Source organism: Dromiciops gliroides, chromosome 1 (genome assembly GCF_019393635.1).
Source record: "Dromiciops gliroides isolate mDroGli1 chromosome 1, mDroGli1.pri, whole genome shotgun sequence".
NCBI classification, from domain to species: domain Eukaryota; kingdom Metazoa; phylum Chordata; class Mammalia; order Microbiotheria; family Microbiotheriidae; genus Dromiciops; species Dromiciops gliroides.
In genome coordinates, this window is record NC_057861.1 from 717,893,873 (window position 1) to 717,916,696 (window position 22,824).

The 22,824-nt window shown below is 37.9% G+C and overlaps 1 protein-coding gene across 1 annotated transcript; it reads right to left on the reverse strand.

Annotated features, from left to right (window-relative positions):
- Positions 1-6,642: 6,642 nt before the first annotated feature.
- LOC122740385 (60S ribosomal protein L35a-like) lies at positions 6,643-6,980 on the reverse strand. Its single transcript, XM_043982510.1, has one exon. The coding sequence runs from the start codon at positions 6,946-6,948 to the stop codon at positions 6,643-6,645; it is 306 nt and encodes a 101-aa protein (XP_043838445.1). The 5' UTR covers positions 6,949-6,980.
- Positions 6,981-22,824: the final 15,844 nt, after the last annotated feature.

Consider the following 22,824-nt stretch of genomic DNA (forward strand, 5'->3'; position numbering starts at 1 on the left):
AGAAAGGAGAAAGGAGAAAGGAGAAAGGAGAAAGGAGAAAGGAGAAAGGAAAGGGGAAAGGGGAGAAAGGAGAAAGGAAAGGAAAGGAAAGGAAAGGAAAGGAAAGGAAAGGAAAGGAAAGGAAAGGAAAGGAAAGGAAAGGAAAGGAAAGGAAAGGAAAGGAAAGGAAAGGAAAGGAAAGGAAAGGAAAGGAAAGGAAAGGAAAGGAAAGGAAAGGAAAGGAAAGGAAAGGAAAGGAAAGGAAAGGAAAGGAAAGGAAAGGAAAGGAAAGGAAAGGAAAGGAAAGGAAAGGAAAGGAAAGGAAAGGAAAGGAAAGGAAAGGAAAGGAAAGGAAAGGAAAGGAAAGGAAAGGAAAGGAAAGAGGAAAGGGGAGAAAGGAGAAAGGAGAAAGGAAAGGAAAGAGGAAAGAGGAAATCAGAGTGTGGCATGGTTTATAGTGTGGTAAAATTATTAGAATTTGGCTGACTCATTTGGGAGGGTCCACACCTGGCCCACCCTGAAGTTACTATGCTACTGAGGTCAGAAGGAGAAGTCTCTCTCCATAGGCAATTTTTGAAGGACCTCCCCTTTTGGGGGAGGGAAATTGGACACTTGCTGAGGGGAGGCTGAGTCTCTTCTGGAGCATGCTCTCTTCTTCCTTTTTCCTCCCTTCAGGTAGCATGAGCAGAAGGAGTAACAGCCAAGTCTTTCAAGCCTGGTTGTAAGTTGTGCTTTCCATTGAAGCTACAAGCTCCAGGTACTCTACTCTTTTGAACAGATTTAGGTTAGAGCTAGGAGAATTAACCGTATTTCTTTTTTCCCCATTTCCTTGTCTTTGATTTTATTAATTTCACCTTTGCTGTTTACTTTATTCTCCCTAATAAAACATCTGTGGAACAGAGGCTGTAAGGCTCCTTTCTTATTGGCCTGGAAGAAATATCTAAAAAGGCAGTTTCTGAGGGGAGGGAGCTTTAAACCTAGAGGTCCCTCGTTATCTCTGGGACCCCAATATTTAGGTGAGCCATCCAATTAACTCTTCATTTATTAAATTTGGCCCCCACAATAGTCACCTGATTTGGAATCAGGTAGATCTAGATTTAAATCTCTCCTCAGATGCTTGCTAGCTATGTGACCCTAAGAAAATCCTATAATCTCTGCATGCCTCTCTAAGATCCTTTCTAGCACTAAATCTATGATCCTATGAAATTAGTGTCCTGCGGCATGGGAGACATGAATTTCCTTGACCACATAAGTTACTTAAATTTGTGCTTTTCTACCCTCTTATGCTGTGTGTAGCTGTAGAAGATCAAGCCCCAATTTTATGGGGATAGTGGTGGAAATGTTTTGTTTTTCATATTCATGCCTTGTTATTTCAATAAATGCCTTTGCTTTGAGTTATTTCTATCAAGTGGCTGACTGTTACAAGGAAATGCTCTAGTGGGGGGTTGTGAATTATCACTTTAGGAGCTTAGACCTACAGATTACCATATGCCTTGAGTTAATCATCCCCTGGGGCATCCACCTATGAGAGCAAATATATAGGTACAGTCTAATATATACATTTACATATATACATATATTTATATACAATGCATGTATACTGCCACCAATCCCTTTTCAGGGCTGCTTTCTACCTTCAATTTCTACCTGATTCACCCAACTTTAACCTGTGATTACAAGAAGCTATAGCATGCATAGCAGCCACACCCTGGTAAATTGTTTCAGCAGTGAAATAATACCCATTTGTATAATAATACCCATGTCAACATACATATCTATGTGAGTACATAGGTGCAGTCTAAAATATACATGTATGTATAATGAAATACATTATATAATGCATATGTGTATATTATAAAAACTATATATTCATATATTATGATGCATACTTAGATATATCTATAGAATATTGGTACATATATATATGTGTGTGTTTATGTGCCATCTAAGCGCCTGTATTGGTCATATCAGCCACAATAGGACACACTGTACCTTGACTCCAACATAGTGATGTTATTTTGGTCCTCTTCAAATACAAAGGACAACAACCAACCACATATGTATATATCAACAGACACACACATGCACACACACCACATCCTCTGCAACTGTTGGGCAAATAAATTAACCTCTCTGAGCATCAATATAATAGAGCTAATAATACCTGCCTTGCCTATCTCACAGGACTGTTGAAAGGAAAGCATTTTGAAAACCTGAATGTATTATATAATATAAATGTGAGCTGTTATTATTGCCCAAGTATCCTTTGAAGGGCACAAGCCATGAATATTGGAGGAGTTTTGAAAAGGGTGAGTTCACTTCCAGCTGAAAAGCCTTTGTTCCTGATGATGGTATTTTAACTGGGCAAGAATTTGACCAGCAGAAACTGTGAGAAAACAGAGATCATTTTAGAAGGAAAGATAACAATAACAAGCAAAGGTGCAGAAGGAAAGGAATGGAAGGCATTGGGGGGGGGGGGCATGATGGGTAGATCAACTTGGCTGGGAGAGAGGAAAGTAGGGAAATTATTAGAAAAACATGGTTGGAAAGGTTCTTTATAGTGGACTGAGAGGTTTGAATAAGAAAGGCTAAGGAGAGAGTATTTCATCCTGCAGGACATGGGGAGCCTTTGAAGATTCTAAAGCAAAGGAAGGACGTGATCTAAATGGTGTTTGAGGAAGATGAATCTAGCCATAGTGTACTGCTGCATGATTTTGAAGAGACCTCATCTAAACTTGATGTATCTTCCAGTGCATAGCTCTGGGCTTTGCACACACCAAAAGTGCTTAATGATTTTTGTTAATTTGGAATGAGTCTTGAGACTGAGAAACTTATGAGGATGATTTTACCATATTCCAAGTCCAGGAAATTGGGGAATAAATTTCAAATGCTGGACCAGGAACTTTTTGATCCAAAAATATGAGAGAGATTTTCATCCTCTTTATTCCCCACCCCTATAGAACAAAAGCACCTTAACAGTAGTGATTTCATTCTTTCTAGCCCTAGCTCTTATCACAGCACCTTGCATAGAGCAGAAATTTAATACTTATTGAGTGAACCCATATTGAACTTCTTCTTCTCCTTCAGTGAAAGAACTCTTTTCATTTTTTTGTGTCTCCAAGTAGTAGCACATAGTAGGTGCTATGGATTGAGTGATTGAACTCCATTTGTGATAGGGAATGGTAGAAAAAAGTGTGGGATGTGCTAGAGATAACTGGAATCCAACAATATAACCTTTAAAGTTTGATGAGGTTTTTTAAAATAACTTACAAGTCTAGATTTTTCATTAGCAAGCATTGCATACATTCTTTATGGAATGTGTTGACTCCAATGTGGAAGGATGAAATGAACACAGCATCTCTATTCTAGTCACAAAATTTAGAGCAAAAAGCCAATATATTGTCCACGGCCAAGGATTGGGCACATTCTGTGGTTACAACTGTAACTGAAAAGCACAAAGGAATTTGCATTTTTTCCTCTGGTGTCCATAAAATGACATAGTAGTACTGTAATTATTAGCATTCTCATTAAAAACAGTTTAGCTAAAAACCAAGACACACGAAGACACAGTGTCTTCATCAAAGCAGCTCAAATCCAGAGAAGCTGAGATTTCTCATTTGACTTTCGGTGCTTTGAAATAAAATCCTCAGAGCATCAATTACAGAGGCTGCAGCAAAGCAATTACCAGTCAGCTCTGCTTCTCTTTTTTTTTTCTTCATGCATTCTAATTTAATTATAGGTCCAGCTTTTAAATGTTGGATTGTAGAGAAGGGTAGGGCAGTGGGAAAGGTATTTAAGTGGAATGTTCCCCCAAAAGAAAAAAGGAATTTCTTTTTCTCCCCACCCTCATCATCATCCCACATTTCCAGCATGGGAGTTGGGATTAAAAACTCATTAATTCCGGGTGGTCATTACCATGTGGAATTTCAATCTTGCCGAGTTGAAGAGCATTGTAATTGCTGGGTGAAACATATCAGGGCAGAAGCAATAGGGCTTTATCATACTTAGTATCTGCTTTGCTTCCAACTGCTCAATGCCCCTGAGGCAGCCTATTTACAACCAGCCTCCCCTCCTTCATGCTAAATCAAGTGTACAGATTCCTTTTATCGATTGTGAATATTTAACAATCACATTTGGTCCTCTCCTGTTGATGAAATAGCCATTTACAGACCCTGAGAATCCTCTCTGTGCATCTATAATGTTGGAGAACAAAAGGCAACAAGGACTTCCCTGGCAGAACTCCAAGCTATCTCAACTTTTTACAGAAAAAGCCTATTCCCATCATTCTCACAGCTCATCACATACCTGACACTGCTAAAGTGCCTTCTGTTCCTCAATTCACAATCTTCACCTACAGTGGATAAGAATCATCAAATTTTAGAGCTGGAAGGGGACTTTTAGATCATCTCATGCCTAACACTGGGAAAGCATACACGAAATTCAACAAATTCAAATCAATAATTGCTGATTTACTGGTGTAATGAGCATGACACTATTTTTTTAATGACACCATCCCAACCCTCTAGAAGTTTACCTTCTCCTGGGGTGGGGTATCCTTAACATTATGTATTGTGTTAATGTGTTAGATGGACTCCCTTTGACTTCCTGGTGAAGCCCATGGATGCCGTTTGAGATTTTTTGGGGCAGGGAGGGCAAGACAATGAGAGTTAAAAGACATGCCCAAGGTCACACAGCTCGTAAGTGTCAAGTATCTGAGGCCAAAGTTTAACTCAGGTCGTCCTGAATCCAGGGTACCCACCAGTGTTTTATCCACTGTACCACCTAGCTGTCCCTCAGGTCCCTTGTATAATGCATTGATACCAGTTAGGTGGTGCAGTGGATAAAGCACCAACCCTGGATTCAGGAGGACTTGAGTTCAAATCCAGCCTCAAACAGTTGACACTTATTGACTGTGTGATCCTGAGCAAGTCACTTAACCCTCATTGCCCTGCAAAAAAAAAAAAAAGACAAAAACAAAAAGAAAATAATAGAACCTACCTCCCAGTGTTGTTGTATCAAATAAATTAACACATGTAAAGTAATTTGCAAGCCTTAAACTGCTATATAAATGTTAGCTATTATTAAATGCATAGAATAAAATACATATAAAGGAAACCAATCATATTGAAATAGTTATCAAAATTCTTTTGAAGTCTGTGGATCTCAGGTTAAGACCCCCCCTAATGTAAGGGGACCTATCCTGTGTATAGATAAATGTTATGTTTCCTTTCTGTCTCTGGATCCTGAGGCCTGAAACATATCAGGTACATATTAGGTATTTAACAAATGCTTGTCATTTTTTCTCGAGTATATAAGATGGAGAATGATAGGAGCAAAGCAGAGCCCCAAAGTGCTTTGAGACAATTTCAGGAGGAAAAAGGGAGAACCCTTTTTGCTGCTGAAGGGATCAAAGAAAGCTAAACAGGTGAAAGAGAAAGCAGGAAGGGACAGTGGAGCAGGGGCTAATCTGGGAGTCAGAAAGATGTGAATTCATGTCCCGTTTCTGACTCTAGTCCCCTGAAATTTTCTGAGGCTTCATTTTTTCATCTGTAAAATGAAAGCATTGGACAGATGGCCTCTCGGGTCCCTTCTTCCTATGCTAAATCTGTGATCTTACAGCTGTTTCTGTGATTAAATAAAAGTATTTGGCATATAAACTCATCTTTTATAGGCCCACTGAAGACATCCATGGGACAACATCAGTAATAGTTTGGATGAAGGAGATAACATGCATTTCATGCCATTCCCACGTGATTTTGATTTCTCTTGTAACCCTATGTTTTGAAAACTTCATTTCACAAAGTTTGGAGATTGAATATTCAGTATGGCAATATCTGCTAAAAACAGATCCTTAATTTTTTTTTTCAGGGCAATAAGGGTTAAGTGACTTGCCTAGGGTCACACAGCTAGTAAGTGTCAAGTGTCTGAGGCCTAATTTGAACTCAGATCCTCCTCAATCCAGAGCCGGTGCTTTATCCACTGAGCCACCTAGCTGCCCCAATCCTTAAATGTTTATGGTTTAATACTATATGTAGGGCCTTTGGCATAATAATGTTACCTGTGATCATTTTCCATTTCGGGTATATATTTTTTTTGAATTTGCAAGAAAATTAGAGGCTCTCTATTTGGAGTAGGAATTTAACTTCTGTTAAGTCAGGAAAGGTGACAAGTTTCTGCTGTCTAAACCTGCCAACCCGATTATGTCTTCTAAGGTATTCTGTAAGTGCTAAATTTTTACAGCCTGTAGTGATAGGTTACACAGTTTCCTACTATTTCTTTGCATAATACCCACTAAATCCAGGATTCTTAAAAATAAGGTCTCTATAATTTCTTTTTTTTTTTGCATGAGAGAAGTAAAATTTATTTAAAAAAAAAAAAAAAAACACCAGGGGCAGCTAGGCGGCGCAGTGGATAAGGCACCAGCCTTAGATTCAGGAGGACCTGAGTTCAAACCCAGCCTCAGACACTTATTAGCTGTGTGACTCTGGGCAAGTTACTTCACCCCCATTGCCTCACCAAAAATAAATAAATAAATAACCACACACCAACAAATAGATCTTGAATAGGGAAAAGGCATTCAAATCAACATATACATTTGCAAAAAATGTGTAATTTTATCCAATCAGTTTTCACATTCTAGATCCTTGAGGGCTACAGCATCACTCAGATCCTGTGTCCAATGGCCTTAGCAGGAAGATTGCTTCTGAACTTGGCCCGAACCATTCCACTATTACCATGAACCCGAGTAACTTTCCCCCAGATCACTCTTGTTCTGTTGGGTTTCCCACCAGCAGTCACTGTGTTGTTTTTTGCCTTATATACATAAGCACATCTCTTGCCCAAATAGAATTCAGTTTCATCCTGAGCATAGACTCCTTCAATTTTCAAAAAAGCTGTATGTTCCCTCTGGTTTCGCAGGACTCTCTTGTAGCCAGCAAAAATGGCCTTGGACCACAGTCTTCCAGACATTTTGCTGTTCTAGAAGTCCTGTTTCCAGGAGGCCTCCGAGGCTCCAACATGGAGGAAAAAGTGTCTCTATAATTTCTAATGGAAAAGTCCTGATTCTGGATAGCAATGCTAAAGCCCTATAAAAGTTCCTATAAATAGATCCACAAAACTCATTAATCTTTTCTCTACTCTGTTGACATATTATTGGTTGACTTCATGTGTATGTCACCCAGAAAGGACCTTTTGAATCTATTCTTGGATCTTAGCCATTTCATAGGCTTCATTCAAAGATGAACTGTTTTTATATTACATTCAAGAATTCCAATGGCAGTTATTGATTCGTTGGCCTTTGCAACTGGAAAGAGAGGAAGGAATTTAAATAGCACCTATTATGTGCCAGGCACCATCCTAAGCATTTAAAAAAATTAAGGTAGAAAAATTGAGGTAGGTACTATTATTATCCCCATTTTACAACTGAGGAAACTGATACAAACAGAGAGTAAGCGACTTGCCCAGGATGACATAGCTAGTGTCTTAGATCAGAGTTAACCTCAGGTCTTCCTGATTGCAGACCCAATGCTCTATCCACCAGCTACCTATTTCCAAATAGTTCCTCCAAAACAAACATGAATTATGTTAAAAAAAAAAAAAAAAAGATGATAGGGGCAGCTAGGTGGCAGAGTGGATAGAGCACCGGCCCTGGAGTCAAAAGGACCTGAGTTCAAATCTGGCCTCAGACACTTGACACTTAGTAGCTGTGTGACCCTGGGCAAGTCACTTAACCCCAATTGCCTCACAAAAAAAAAGAAAGAAAGATGACAGTTCTATCATTATGGACTACTTCCAGAATAATAGCTGAGTTGGATTTTCCAGGATATCTAACAGCCTGTTTTTTGTATTATGAAGATGATGCCAATATTAATGATAATGAAAATTATAGCATTACATTAAAGATGAATGTTTTTCATGTTATGTCAAGCATGAGACAACTGAGAGAATTTTGGTCTTGACCTATTGCTTGAGCTTCCTGAAACACCCCAAATTGTCCTGCATGCTCCCAAATATAAGCACCATATCTACATGCATCAACTCCAAAAGAACTGCTGGGAACTGTTCATTTCTTCTATTGAAAATCAATATGACATTTATTACTATCAGTCAAAATATTTCTCAAAACATTTCTTGGAACAATTTTTTAAAATCTTTCTCATCAATAACTCCCAAGAGAATTCTAGTTAAACTTGTTTTAAGGGTAAAAAATGAATTGGAAAAAAAGTAACCATAGCTGACATCGCTTTTATGTGTGGTTTTCTTGGACTGCTGAAATGCAGTGCTAAAATAGAATCTGATTTTTCTCTAAAGCAAGAAGTTATGAAAAGCAGCACAAATAGTCAATTTCAGCAATGCCTTCCTGAACAAGTGGATTAAGACCTTAACTGTTTCTCTCTCACTGTGTCGAATTGCTGTTTTTTTTTTCTTTTCTTCCTATTCCTGTCATACAAACAAATATACCATGACATACAAATATATCATCTATCAGGAATAAATAAATGCATAAATGGCAGGCTGCTGATTGGAAATGAAAATCCAAATCTAAAATAGAAAAAAAAACTATTTTTTCACATAAAGGGGCTAAACTTTAGAGAATAACCATGAGACTTCGGTTGTGTATTGTTTGATTCATGAGGGAACATTTGAGATGAACAAGACCCAAAGGGTGATACATAATAGATGATCTATTTTGCAAATTTGACACTCAAATTATTGGTAGAAAGTTGCCACTCCATATTTTTATTAACTGTGCCGTTTGATAGAAAATATTACTTCAAAATTGTTAGTACTTTATCAATGCAGTCTTAAAGGGTCTCCTCCAACCAAGTGTATCACATGAATGTTAAAATGACATAAGGTTCCCTCTTAGATATAACCAGAGTAATGAATGTATTTGATAATTCTTTGATAATCAACACTGAATAAGCCAAGAAAGAAGAAAACATGTTTGTCAGACATCTGCTGCTGTCAAGGAAAAGGGCTGGTGCAGTCTCAATAGAAGAGTCCCTTTGCAATACTCAAAAGGGGAGTCCCTTGGAGATTGCCTTCCTCATGGATGATGGTGCGTTCATTTTGTCAAGCCTCAGGATAATGATTACTGGCTTCCACTGCCTCTACTTCTCCTTTTTTCAGCTAAATGCTCTCTATACTCAGTATCTTTACATATTCTCTTACTCTCTCCTAAACCTTCTGCAATCAGGCTTCTGTTTTCATTACTTATCTGAAACTGCTCTCTCAACCAACTCTTCTCTCAGCTAATGTTCTGCTAATTATCAAATCCATTGGCCTTTTCTCAATTCTCATTCTTCTTGATCTCTTGGTAGTATTCTGCACTATTCACCACTTTCTCTACTTGGATACTCTCTATTTTCTGGATTTGTGGGGAACATTGTTCTTTTTTTTTTGTTTGGTTCTTCCCCTACCTGTCTGGCTGCTCCTTCTCCCTGGTTGCTTCTTTATCCAAATCATACACCTTAAGAGTGGGTATGGGGGCAGCTAGGTGGCACAGTGGATAGAGCACTGGTCCTGGATTCAGGAGTACCTGAATTCAAATCCAGCCTCAGACACTTGACACTTACTAGCTGTGTGACCCTGGGCAAGTCACTTAACCTTCATTGCCCTGCAAAAAACAAAAACAAAAACAAAAACAAAAAAGAGTGGGTATACTTGGGGCAGCTAGGTGGCACAGTGGATAGAGCACTGGTCCTGGATTAAGGAGGACCTGAGTTCAAATCCAGCCTCAGACACTTAACATTTACTGGCTGCGTGACCCTGGGCAAGTCACTTAACCCCAATTGCCTCACACACACACAAAAGAGTGGGTATACTTCAAGCCCTGTCTAAAGCCTTCTTTTCTTTTCCCATTCCATTGCCTAACTAGGTGATCTTATCAGCTAATATGAGTTCACTGATCTTCTCCATACCAGACTCCCAGATCTCTCCACACAGACCCTCATATCTCTGGTGAATGCCAATCCCATGGCACCAACTGCCTTTTAAACATTTTGAACACATCAAACTCAACATGTTCAAAACAGAACTCATTATCACCCCCTTCAAGATCCTTTAGAGCAGGGACCGTCTTACTTTTCCTGTTTAGGACAGTTCTTTGTATATAGTAATAATTTCATTCATTCATTCATTCATTCATTCATTCATTCTGAGATGCAGTCAAATGAGCAACCTATTGTGCTAGTACATCAGTACCTGTGACTCAGGTATAATAAAAGGACAATGAGTTGGGCCCAGAGTGTATTAGAAGGAAAAGAGAAGGTTGAACAATTTTTGGAAAGTGTCCACACTTTCTAAGAAATTCTTCTTGGGGTAGATCTCAACTGTTTCAGGATAGATCCAGTTTGTTCCCCTATCCCTAACTCTGAATCCAGACTAAGTCCCAAGGGAAGATGGTAAATTCACTCTCTTCTATGACCACCATGTTAATGCTATCCCAATTGGCTATGATAATATTGATTACAGATTTTTTTTTTGCAGGGCAATGAGGGTTAAGTGACTTGCCTAGGGTCACACAGCTAGTAAGTGTCAAATGTCTGAGGCCAGATTTGAACTCAGGTCCTCCTGAATTCAGGACCAGTGCTTTATCTACTGCACAACCTGGCTGCCCCTGGCTACGATAATATTGAAAGAAAACCTGTACACATTACTCAAACAATATAATAGCCACTTCGACCATAACTATATCTATATCTGTGTCTGTATCTATGTCTATGTTTATTGAGAGAGAGAGAGAGAGATGATAGATCAGAAAATAGTATGGAATCTTAAACCTTCTTCCATTACTTGAATTTGTACACTTCAGTGAAAATATTCAAGTCTTCTACTACTATGTTTATGGCAGATATGACTAAAATAAATAACTCCTAACTTTATTATTTTTTTATAAATTATTTTTTTTTGCAGGGCAATGAGGGTTAAGTGACTTGCCCAGGGTCACACAGCTAGTAAGTGTCAAGTGTCTGAGGCCAGATTTGAACTCAGGTCTTCCTGAATCCAGGGCTGGTGCTCTATCCACTGTGCCACCTAGCTGCCCCTAACTCCTAACTTTATAAAAAAGCATCAGCATTTAATATTTGACTGAGAATAAGCTTAGATAAAACTAAATTCACCCATTAGCCTTTCTATCTAAGCTGGAAATGTCATATAAAGCTTAAGATTTTCATGGGATCTTCCAAATTCAATGTGGTAACTGAATACTGTTATTTAGGCAGTGCAGTGACACACTAATAAAGAAAAAAAGTAGATATTCCAATACCAAAGGCTAACATATACAAAACCCACCCCACTAAGATCCCTACCCATTGGTCCTGATTTAATCCTCTGAAGCTTCATAGAATAAATATAGTCTCTCTTCCACGAGAAAGATATTTGAACCCATCTCTTCTTTTCTACATTAAACATCTCCATTTCCTTTACTTAATTCCTATTTTCCCATAGCTTATCAAATTTACATAGAACCTGTGACCTGGAGTTTCTTTAGGAACTCTATCATGGACTGGAAAAGGCATCAGGTGTCCAGTCTCTGACTAGTGGGCAAGCTTTGGGCAAACACATGTGCATCTTATGTGCAGCTGTCTCATAATCCAGGATGATCTTGTGGGAGGAAGCTATTCATGCACAAGTTTTTCCCTGTTCTCCCTCTAAGCACACAGATATCTTGTCTATCTCCTCAGACAGGGAAAAGGGGAGAAATGCAAAATGATTGAAGACAATCTATCGCTTTTTTGTAAAATCACATGGGGAGCTGCTTTTTCAGTCCATCAGTCAACCAGCTCTTATTATTATCAAAAACATACTATATACCAGGCACTGTACTTCCAAGGAGAATTCATCCTCCTGACTCCTAAACAACTGCTCATAATAGGAGCACTTCAGTCACTGAAAACCAGTCAGAAGTTGTCTTGTCCTATTAAATAGGCATCATTGAGTATAGTATAAGGACCAGGAAAGCAACTTCAACCTTAGAACAAAATCATTTCCCTAAGATTAATAATATTTCTCTCTAAGAACAGAGGGGCTAGCCTTGTGGTCCCTCTTTTGGTTCTCCTCCAGGCTAGAGTGCAGCTCTTCTGGGGTGGGAGAGTCAAGATTCCGGAGATATCAATCAAAGGCTCCCTGTGAGTCATATTTAGACAACCCATGTGGACATAAAAGTAACCTACCAGGGCACTGCACAGCCTACATATAAAGCATATTATTGCATATAATAATATGATGTTATATAGAAATTATATATTATGTTAATTATATTATGTTGTATTTTATCTTATATTATATTGCATTATATCATCTTTATTATATATTAAAGTGTATGTAATGTTATGTAATATCACATGTATGATAGAATATTATTAACAGGATAATATAGTATAGAGAATCATACTACTATATGATATATACTATAATATATTGGATAATATACAATATATTATCACGTGTGTGTATATATATAAAACCATGTATGCCTATGTTATGTATTAATTTGTGGTCATATTATATTGTATATCACACAATTCACATATATCACATATATGTGTGTGATATATAACACATATGTAAAATATATGTTTTATAACACAAATTGATGGGGGAGATGGTAATAACTAGGGAATCAGGAAAAGTCTTTTGAAGAACATTTAAGCTGAGTATTAAAGGGTATTAGAGGTTCCAAAAGGCATAGTTGAGGAGACATGGTGAAGAACTTATTCAGAGATGCAGAACTAGGAGAGAGAAAAAATGTAAATGGAGACTCTCAAATGGGCCATTTCCCCTGGCTCTTAGTGTATAAGAGGGAAAATGCTGTGCAGTCAGCCTGGGAAGACAAGCCACATCTGGAGTGTGAAGCATTCTAAATGACAAACAAAAGAATTTGTGTTATATTCTAAAAGCATTGTTGTTGTTGTTTGTCCTTCATACTCAAAGAATACCATGACACTGGGGTGATGTGATGACTTGCACTGAACTGGATTTAAGTGAGGGAGGGCAGTGCAAAGTCACCAGCCTCATTCTCTCCTCCAGAGCCATCTGCATCCAGTGGCAAGATATATATCAGGACAACTGGAGATGGCCCCCGATATTTAAGGCAATTGGGGTTAAGTTACTTGCCCAGGGTCACACAGGTAGTAAATGTCTGAGGTAAGATTTGAACTCAGGTACTCCCAACTTCAAGGTCAGTGCTCTATCCACTGAACCATCTAGCTGCCCCTTTTAAAAGCAACAGGGAGTTGCTGAAAGTTCTTTAAATGAAGAGTGACAATTAAATGTATTTTAGGAATATCAATTTATTGGTCTTATGGATTTGAGATGAAAGAGACTAGAAGCCAACAGACTAATAACAAAGCTTTTGTAATAACTTAGATGAGAGGCAATGAAGGGCTGAACATGGGTGTTTGTGTTGAGTAGGGAGAAAGTGTTCAAAGGGAAGGGAGACCAAAGGCTCTCAAGACAACATTATAGCCTTCTGAATTTTGTCTCATGTTGACCTGCCTGGTTCAGTTAAGTAAAGAAAAATTCACTCTAAATTGCAAATAAACCTGAGCCCTTGCCCACCTATAGACTGCTCTCTCTGTAGAAGTCACCCTGAAGATCTTAGGTAGTAATTAAGCCAAAGTAAAGGAAATGCTATAAAAGAAGAACTTGGACTACAAGAGATGCTAAAGTCAGGGCAACGGTTGCCTGATAGGGCTACAGCAAGAATTTGTAGCAGGCAGCCAAATGAAATAATCCTTGAGACAAGAAGAAATAGATTGCAGGTGCAAACAAGCATGAAATAGAATTCTGCTAATGAGTCTCCATTACCAGCTAAATACATAATCAAATTATTGTGTCCTTGCATATGGCAGCAAGAAATCAATTTATTCATCATAAGTATTGCAATGCATATTGACCGTCTTGGAATTGTGACTAAACCTTACTCCAGTGAAAGAATGTTTTAATTTTGCTAAGTGTTCAGTTCCTGTTGGCATAAACTGCTGTCAGAAAACAGACGGGAAAGGCTAATAAACAAAAAAGACTATACAAACTAAACTAAATAAATAATTAAATGTCAAGCTGGAGAATTAATTTTAGAAAAAAATGCAGAGGATTGAAGGTATAGGATCATAGATCTAGCCTCAGTGTTAGGGATCATTTAGTGCAAACCTGTCATTCTACAGGTAGGAAAACTGAGGCTCAGAGAAATTGAATGACTTTTCCATGGTTATACAGCTAAAAAGTGGTAGAGCCAGGGTTTGGACCCAAGGATTTTGAGTTGAAATCAAAGACTTTTGATTTGAAATCTAGCACTCTTTCTGGCAAACCAAGGAACAGCTATGTCTGAAGGGACAAAATTAAGAAAGTTTAGGGGTTGATCTAAAGCAGCTAGGTACACAGTGGATAGTGCTCTGTGCCTGGAGTTAGGAAGACATCTTCCTGAGTTCAAATCTGGCCTCAGACACTTACTAGTTGTGTGAACCTGGGCAAGTCACTTAACCCTGTTTGCCTCCATTTTCTCATTTGTAAAATGAGCTGGAGAAAGAAGTGGAAAGCTACTCCGGCTTCTCTTCCTAGAAAAGCCCAAATGAGATCATGAAGACTCAGACATGACTGAAATGATTGAACAACAACAAAATGGGTCGTACTAAATGGCCACTGGGGTACCTCTCAAATACTGAAATTCTGTGATTCTATAAATCCTTCAACTGATCTCCATCTCCTTATATCTGCCCTATAAAAGCTCATAATTAATTTCATAAAATCAGAGAATTGGGAGAATTGAAAGGTACCTTAGGGATCATAATCGTCCCTAATTTTATTTTTTTTATTTTTTATTTTTTGGTAAGGCAGTTGGGGTTAAGTGACTTGCCCAGAGTCACACAGCTAATAAGTGTCAAGTGTCTGAGGCCAGATTTGAACTCAAGTCCTCCTAAATCCAAGGCTGGTGCTTTATCCACTGTGTCACCTAGCTGCCCCTTCATCCCTAATTTTAGAGGTGAGTAATGAAATAACTTGCCTAAGGGGGCTGGTGGGGGGAGGGAGAGAGAAAGGCAGAGCCTTGGACCAAGTCCCCTGACAGCCAGCCCAGGACTTTTCCCACTAGACTACAGCTGCTGTTTTGTTTTTTGTTTTTAAATCAGCTATAAACACTGTCTACAAAAACCCAGCACTATCATAGAGAATAATACCTCAATGGACAAATTAGCTAGCTCTTATATAGGTGTTAGAATTTGCAAAATCTTTACAAATATTGTATTTACAAATAGGGTATTTACAAATACCCTAGGAGGTGGGTGCTATCTTTATCCTCACTTTATATATGAGAGAACTGAGGCAGTCAGAAATTAAGTGACTTACCCAGGGACACACAGCTAGCAGATCTAACTTTTGGACAACTACTGGAAGAGAGAACTGTTTTCCTCCCCAACTGTATTTTTTTTTGAGATAGGAATTATAACATTTATTGGTACTGAGGACGAAGAAATGCTCTGGAAGGACAATTTGATTTAAAAAAAAAAACGATCTCATATGACCTCCCAAATCTAAGAACTCTGAGGGACAGTGCCATATCGTAGGTAAGGAACTCTTTGAATTTCTCTAGACTTGAGAGTTTAAGCAAGTTACTTACTCTGTTTCCTCTTGTTTCTCTGTGTTATTTTTTATTGGTGTGGTTAGAGGTAGTGGTTAGGATTTCACTTGGTGCAGTGTGGAGAAGAGGCAGCATGGTACAATGGAGTTCATAAAAAACTTACCTCAGAGTCAGAGAAGGACTGGGTTCAAGTACTACTTCTGATACACCCTAGCTGCACAAACATGGACAAGTCCCTTAATCTCTCAGGGTTCCATGTAGATTTCTGATATTGTCAGTTTCAGAACAGCTGCTAATTTTTATCCACAGAGGAAGTTTCTTCAGAAAGAGTTCCTTATGGCAATACAAACAGGATCTTCACCCTCCCCTCCCAAAGAAACAAACCAACACATTGAGAAGTTGAGGGACTTGTCTAGGATCATCCTGCTAATATTTGTCAGGGGCAAAGCCTAGAACGAGTTTTCCTGAAAATACAGTCAACCTACTAACCTCTATCCCACACTGATTCTCAGTGGTAAAAGGATAACTCCATAAGACTGTTGTGATAAAGCCTTGTATAAACGTAAGTTACTATTAATTTGAACTCAACTGATTTCTCCAAAGTCTGAAATATTGTTTCCTCCTACAGAAACCTCTTTCAAAAACAATAAGTACGTGCTTGCCAACTCATTGTTTAAATCATATTTTGAAGGGGTAAGTTAATTTACCTTGGATTTTAAAGCAACATTTACCTACACTTCTTTTCCTATTCTTGAATAAACACTACTGACAGATTGTCTGTCTTTGTCTCTTGAAACATTTACTATATTGAAGTCCAATATTTCTGTCATTTGAATTGAAAGCTTAAAAGTCAACAGGCAGATGAGATCTGATTGAGATCATCCAAATATGATGCTATTACAATTGATGAAAAAATGTGAGCTAGTTAACAGTCCAATATGGTAATGTACTAAACACCTAGGCACTCACACAAACCTGGAAGAATATAAATTTAACCAAATGTATTCTTAAGCTAGACAAAAGCAAATGGATTTCTGCATTATATTATTAAAGAGAACAATGTCTGGATTCGGGATTTTAAGTAGTATTCAATAAAAAGTACACACAATGTGCAACCAATTCATTAATATGACTTAGATTCTGTAACTTTCTCTGCCTATAATTACCATCCCACCATCTTACAAACACTTTAAGATTGAATTGATTTCCCAAACCCCCAGGGGAAGTCTAAGGCAAGCCAATGCTTATTAAGTTCCTGCTCTCTACCCAGCATTATACTGGGTGCTATATGAGATATAAGGGAGGTAGAAATAAACCCCTACCCTCAAGGGGCTTATTAGCTAATTAAAGAGACAAAAACAATCTGTTCCAACAAGCCACTTTACTAAGTATTTATTATGTGCAAGTCATTGAGGATACAAAGAGAAAACAAAGAATTGTCTCTGCCATCAAGGAGCTTATAGTTTCTCTTTATATCCTGGGGATGGTGGGGCACAACTGGGAAGGTGCTCCCAGAAAGCTTCTCCAGGTTCAAGGCAAGCTGTGAATCCATATCTATTAAAACCACAGCTCATAAGACCCCAGTGATGTGTCTATCTTTAATAATGAGTCAAAGGACATAATTAGCTCAAAGAAAATACATTTCAACCACAACTAGGTGTATATACCACAGAGATCATATAAAAGGAGAAAAGACCTACATATACAAAAATATTTATAGCTGCTCTTTTGTGGTGGCAAAGAGTTGGAAATTAAGGGGATGCCCATCAATTGGGAAATGGCTAAACGAAGTTGTGGTATATGGATGTAATAGAATACTATTGTGCCATAAGAAAAGATAAGCAGGTATATTTCAGAAAAATCTGAAAATACATGAATTGATGCTGAGTGAAATGAGCAGAACCAAGAGAACATCTTAAACAGTATCAACAATGTTGTGTGATGATCAACTGTGATAGACTTAGCTCTTCTCAGCAATACAATGATCTAAGACAATGCCAAAAGACTCATAATGGAAAATGCTCTCCACATCCAGAAAAAGAAATATGGAGTCTGAATACAGATTGAAGCATACTATTTTTACTTTGGGTGTTGCTTTTGATATTGTTGTTTCTTCTGTCTTGTATTTTTTTTCTTTTGTTCTCTTACAGTATGACTAATGTGGAAATATTTTAAACGATTGTAATGTATAACCTATATCAAACTGCTTGCTGGCTTCTGGAGGGGGAAGGAAAGGGAGAGGGGGAGAAAAACTTGGACCTCAAAATCTTACAAAAGGTAATGTTGAAAACTATCTTTACATGTAATTGGAAAAATAATAAAGATCTGCTCAAAAATGTTAAAGCATTTATTGAGCACCTGTTATGTAACCATCATTATTCTAAGGACTGTAGCTCCAAAGAAAAGGCAATCTCTCTGGCAATAGTATGAATACAACTACCCACAAACAATAGAAAATTATGTACAAAGCTATAGACAGGCTAAATTAGAAATAATTTCTCTAACTAGTGCCTTCCTCTCAACAAAGGGAAGACACTAATATTAAGAGTTTGGGAAAAGTTTCTTCTAGAAGGTGTGACTTTAGCTATGACGTGAAAGAAGCCAGGAGGCAGAGTTGAAGAAGGAAAACATTTAAGACATGGCAGAGAGGTGGGGTTGAAAATAGATGTGATGATTACCTTGATTTGCTTGAGCCCCCCAATTATCCGGATAACCAAGAAGAGCTGTATGAGGACTGGCTATATTAGCTAAGATACAAAGTGACTTGACATTACCAACAATGCTTTGCAGTGATCAAGAGTAAACTCAGCTGGACATGCAGAAAATCAGCAGCTCTGAAGTCAATTAAGCTCATACCAGTTCCTGAGCCATTTGGTAGTTTATGGACCTTCAAGAGACATCCTTATCTTCAGAGATTCCCCTAACTGTTGGTTATAAGACTCTCAGACACATCCTATTGTATGGATTTTGGAGACTTTACCTTATCTTATTGTTTGTTCTCAAGCCTTGAACTGTGGACTGCTTGTCACCAAAAATGGTTTCTGATTTGTGTATCAAAGGGACACAGCTCTGACACCTGGAATTCCTCATTTCCCTGTTTCCTGGATCTCCCCCTCCCCTTGGGAATGGGGTTCCCTGCTCAATTCCTTTCTAAGACCTGCCCGATTCCCACCTTTCTCCCCAATTCTCTGCCTTCCTTTGTTTGAAATACATAAATACCTCACCCTTTCCAACTGGGCTTTGAACACTATCTTACTGTTTCAGCTGGTAAGCTCCCTCTCAGGAAATAAATACATTTATAAACTTTCTAAACTGTGATCAGACTCTAGTTTATCCAGGTTCTTCTTTTTGGACCTGGGGTTTCTTCTGTTTTAACAGTTCACAAGGGTTTTTAATTTAACAGGGGGTACAGTAAAAAAGGCACAGAGTTTGGAAATGAAGTATCTACTATGAAAAACCACAAGACCAGTATCACTGAACTGCAGAGTTCATGGGGAGAGTAAGGTATAAGAAAACTGGGAAAGTAGGAAGGAAGCACTTTATGAAGGGTTTTGAACATGAGAAAATTTTATATTTGATCCTGAAGGTGATAGGAAGTGACTGCAGTTTATTGAGTGTGTGTGTGGAAGGGGGTGGGGAGGCAACATGATTAGACCTGCACGTTAGCAAGAGCAATCTGACAATGAGTGGAAGGTAGACTGGAGTAGGGAGAGACTTGAGGAAGAGAGACAAGCAGTGGGTTATTGAAATAGTCCAGGTGTGAGATGATGAGAATCTGTACCAAGATGGTGGCAGTATGAGGAGAGAGGAGGGTATATTCAAGAGATGCTATAACTGTAAAATTAACAAGACTTGGCAACATATTGAATATGGCAGGGGGAGAGGTAAAAGATGAGGGAGATGGGTGACTCCTAGGTCTCAGACTTGGGTGATTGAATAGATAGTGATAGTCTCCATGGTGTTAAGGAAACTCAGAGGTAGGGGCAGGTTTTGGAGGAAAGATAATGAGTTCAATTTGGGTCGTGTTGAGTTTAAGATATTTAAGATAAAGAAATCTTGTTCAATATATATAATAGGAAGATTAAAATCTGGAGGCTGAGAAAGAGATTAGGGCTGGATATAGTACATCTGAGAATATTCAGAATAGAAGTGATAATTGAATCTATGGTAACTGATGTTATAATCATATGAAATAGCATAGAGGGAAAAGAGAATAGAGCCCAGGACAGAACCCTGTGGCAAAAACAAGGGAGCAATTATCTTTGTGTATAGCTAAGATGGGGTGGAAGAGCAGATAATGAGAAATTAGTATTGTGACTGAAATTTAACAGAGGTAAACCAAGATATGTTTCTCTGAGCAAGATATCATTTTATTAATAGGGGCATGCAACCTGCCAAGAAAAGGGTCAGTGGATCTACCTCTAGCCAAAGACCCCAAGCAAAAGGACAAAAGGATAACTCCTTTTTTGAGAGAGAGAGAGAGAGAGAGAGAGAGAGAGAGAGAGAAAGAGAGAGAGAGAGAGAGAGAGAGAGGAAGGAAGGAAGGAAGGAAGGAAGGAAGGAAGGAAGGAAGGAAGGAAGGAAGGAAGGAAGGAAGGAAGGAAGGAAGGAAGGAAGGAAGGAAGGAAGGAAGGAAGGAAGGAAGGAAGGGAAAGAAAGAAAAAGAAGGAAAAAGCTCTCTACTTGTAGGTTGGAATTACGGTCCCAGTACTTCCTAGCAAAATGATCTTGGGCAAGTTTCTTAACCTCTCTAAAATGAAGGCATTGGGCTAAATAATCTATAGTTCCAATAGCTTCTGATTCTATAAATATTTTCTTGATTAAATTATACCAACTCATTTTCCTGAATTCTTTTTCAACTCACTGGATTGCATATCTTTAACAAGAGGACAGCCGTCAACTCTCTGATTGATAGAAGTTCCTCTTGGCTCTGCTCATCAGGCCCGACTCCTAGCTCCAGAACTCTGCTCTCTCACACATGACTGTGGGAAGCCCTTTATCAATTTATATTGTTCTGACTTTGAAGAAAGACTATTTAAACAAAAGGCCCAACATAAAAATCCAACTGTGAAAGTTCTTTGAAACTAAATCACACATACCCATGTGCATACACACACACACACACACACACACACAACCACAAAACTAAATCAGAGAATTGTATTTTTAAAGGGATCTATACAATAATGACAAAGCAATAGAGATAATTAAGAACAGTGTCTCCTGAAAAGTGAAATAAACATGAATCATGTCAAATTGCCAACTAGACTTTAACATTTCAAACAGCTTCAAGGCAGCTTTCAGTTTGGGGTTGATTGGAAGGCAATGCAGCAGATGATTAGACACTTTACTCAAATATATGACTAACAGCTATTTTCCAATGGATCAAAGAGTATGTAGAAATAGTTCTCAAAAAAAAGAGAATTTCATACTATTAACAACCGTTTGAAAGATTGCTCAAAGTCACTAAGAATAAGAAAAATTCAGATCAAGATAACTCAGGTTTCATCTCACAGCCAGCAAATTGGTGAAGATGACAAGAAGTGGGAATCAATCGATGTTGGACAGGCTGCCAAAAGACAGAAGCATTAATAATACACTCTTAGTTCAACTGTAAACTGGTCCAACCATTCTAGAAAGCAATTTGGAATGATGCTAAGAAAGTAACAAAGACGTCTACAATCAGTGACCCAGAGATCCCATTGCTAGACAGATATAGCTTATAACAGGGTAAAAACAAAAGGATCCTATAGACACGAAAGTATTTGTAGCCATACTTGTAGCAACTTTGTAGCAACAAATACCAGCAAACAAAATAGATGTCTATCAATTGGGAAATAATCTAAAACTGTGATCCATAAATATAATAAGTTATTAGGATGCCATAAGAAATAGTAATTATGAAGAATTCAGAAATGCATGGGAAGAAATACAAACTGATACTGAGTAAAGTAAGCAAAATACAGATACACTCAATAACTACAATAATCTAAATGGAATGAACAAAAACAACAACCAACAGTGGATACTTTGTAATTATAAATAATGAAGCATGTTGGTGAAGGAGAAACAAGAAAATATACTTCTTCATTAGAGACAAAGGGACTAGGGTGTAGAATATGGCATATACTATCAGACTCAGTTGATTTTTTTATTAGTTTTCTGAATGGCTTGCTTTTTGGTTTTGCTTTTTTGCTTGTTGCAAGGGATGGGCTTTTTGGAAAGGGAAAGATAAGAATGTGTTGGAAAATAAAGGAGGCATAAAAATGAAAGAAATCAATAAAATTTAAATTTAACAAAAAATTTAAAACTTCAGCTTAATGTACAGAAAAGAAGTTCGAGATGGAGCAAATAATTTTATTTATCCCTACTGAAGAGAACATGAAAATTTGTATTAAAGAAAAAATTAAGTTTAGATCTGTGAGAATTTTAGGTCTTGATTTAAGCCAATTTCTTTTTTAAAAAAATCTGTGCTCTACAATTCAACACTTTGATGGCTCTGTGATCTCATAAATATGAGGACTCCTTCTAGCAATAAACCTTATAATCCATCCATGTTTGCCTATATTATGTGGCATTTGTCAATAACCTCCAATGAACCTGCCAAAAGGAGTCCACCCAGTTTTCTTGAGGGACAGTTATATATTATTAAATCATAGATTGAGAAGCAGAAGAAATATTGGAGGTCCTTGAGTCTAATCCCTTCATTTTATGGATGAAGAAACTGAAGCCCTAAGAAGTAAAAAGGTTTGCCCAATGTCATACGTCCAGTTTTGGTGACCCTACATCTTCATGACCACATCCAGCTATACCCTGTACAATATAATACAGATATGGCATTTTTCAAAGATGGCAGTGAAGCATGAAGGATATCACTTTGTTATCTTTCTCTCTTACTATATGACAAACCCACATTTTTTCCTTTACCAGTGATTTGTTGTTCTGATGATATCCTTAAAACCAGTGTTGCATGATGCTCATGCTTAGCACCTGCCTCTTAGTTACTCTTTGGGTAATCTACAACTCTTTGGAAAATGTAGTTGATATTCAATCACCTATATAGCTTTACAACATCACCCATGCATCATTTTTGCCATACATGTTTTACTATACAAAGCAAGAAAAAATAGGGTTAGAAAATGCATTCCAGCTTCAGAATTCTCTATTACCCCCTAATTATTTAAATCCAACCTCATTTATTCTCTAAGTATCATCAAGAGAACTCCCTAACATAGTATGGAAATTCAAGAATGCTATCTGATGGGTTA

What these genes read in the sequence shown, in the direction of transcription:
- LOC122740385 (XM_043982510.1), bottom strand. Translation starts at nt 6,948, where the DNA reads ATGTCTGGAAGACTGTGGTCCAAGGCCATTTTTGCTGGCTACAAGAGA.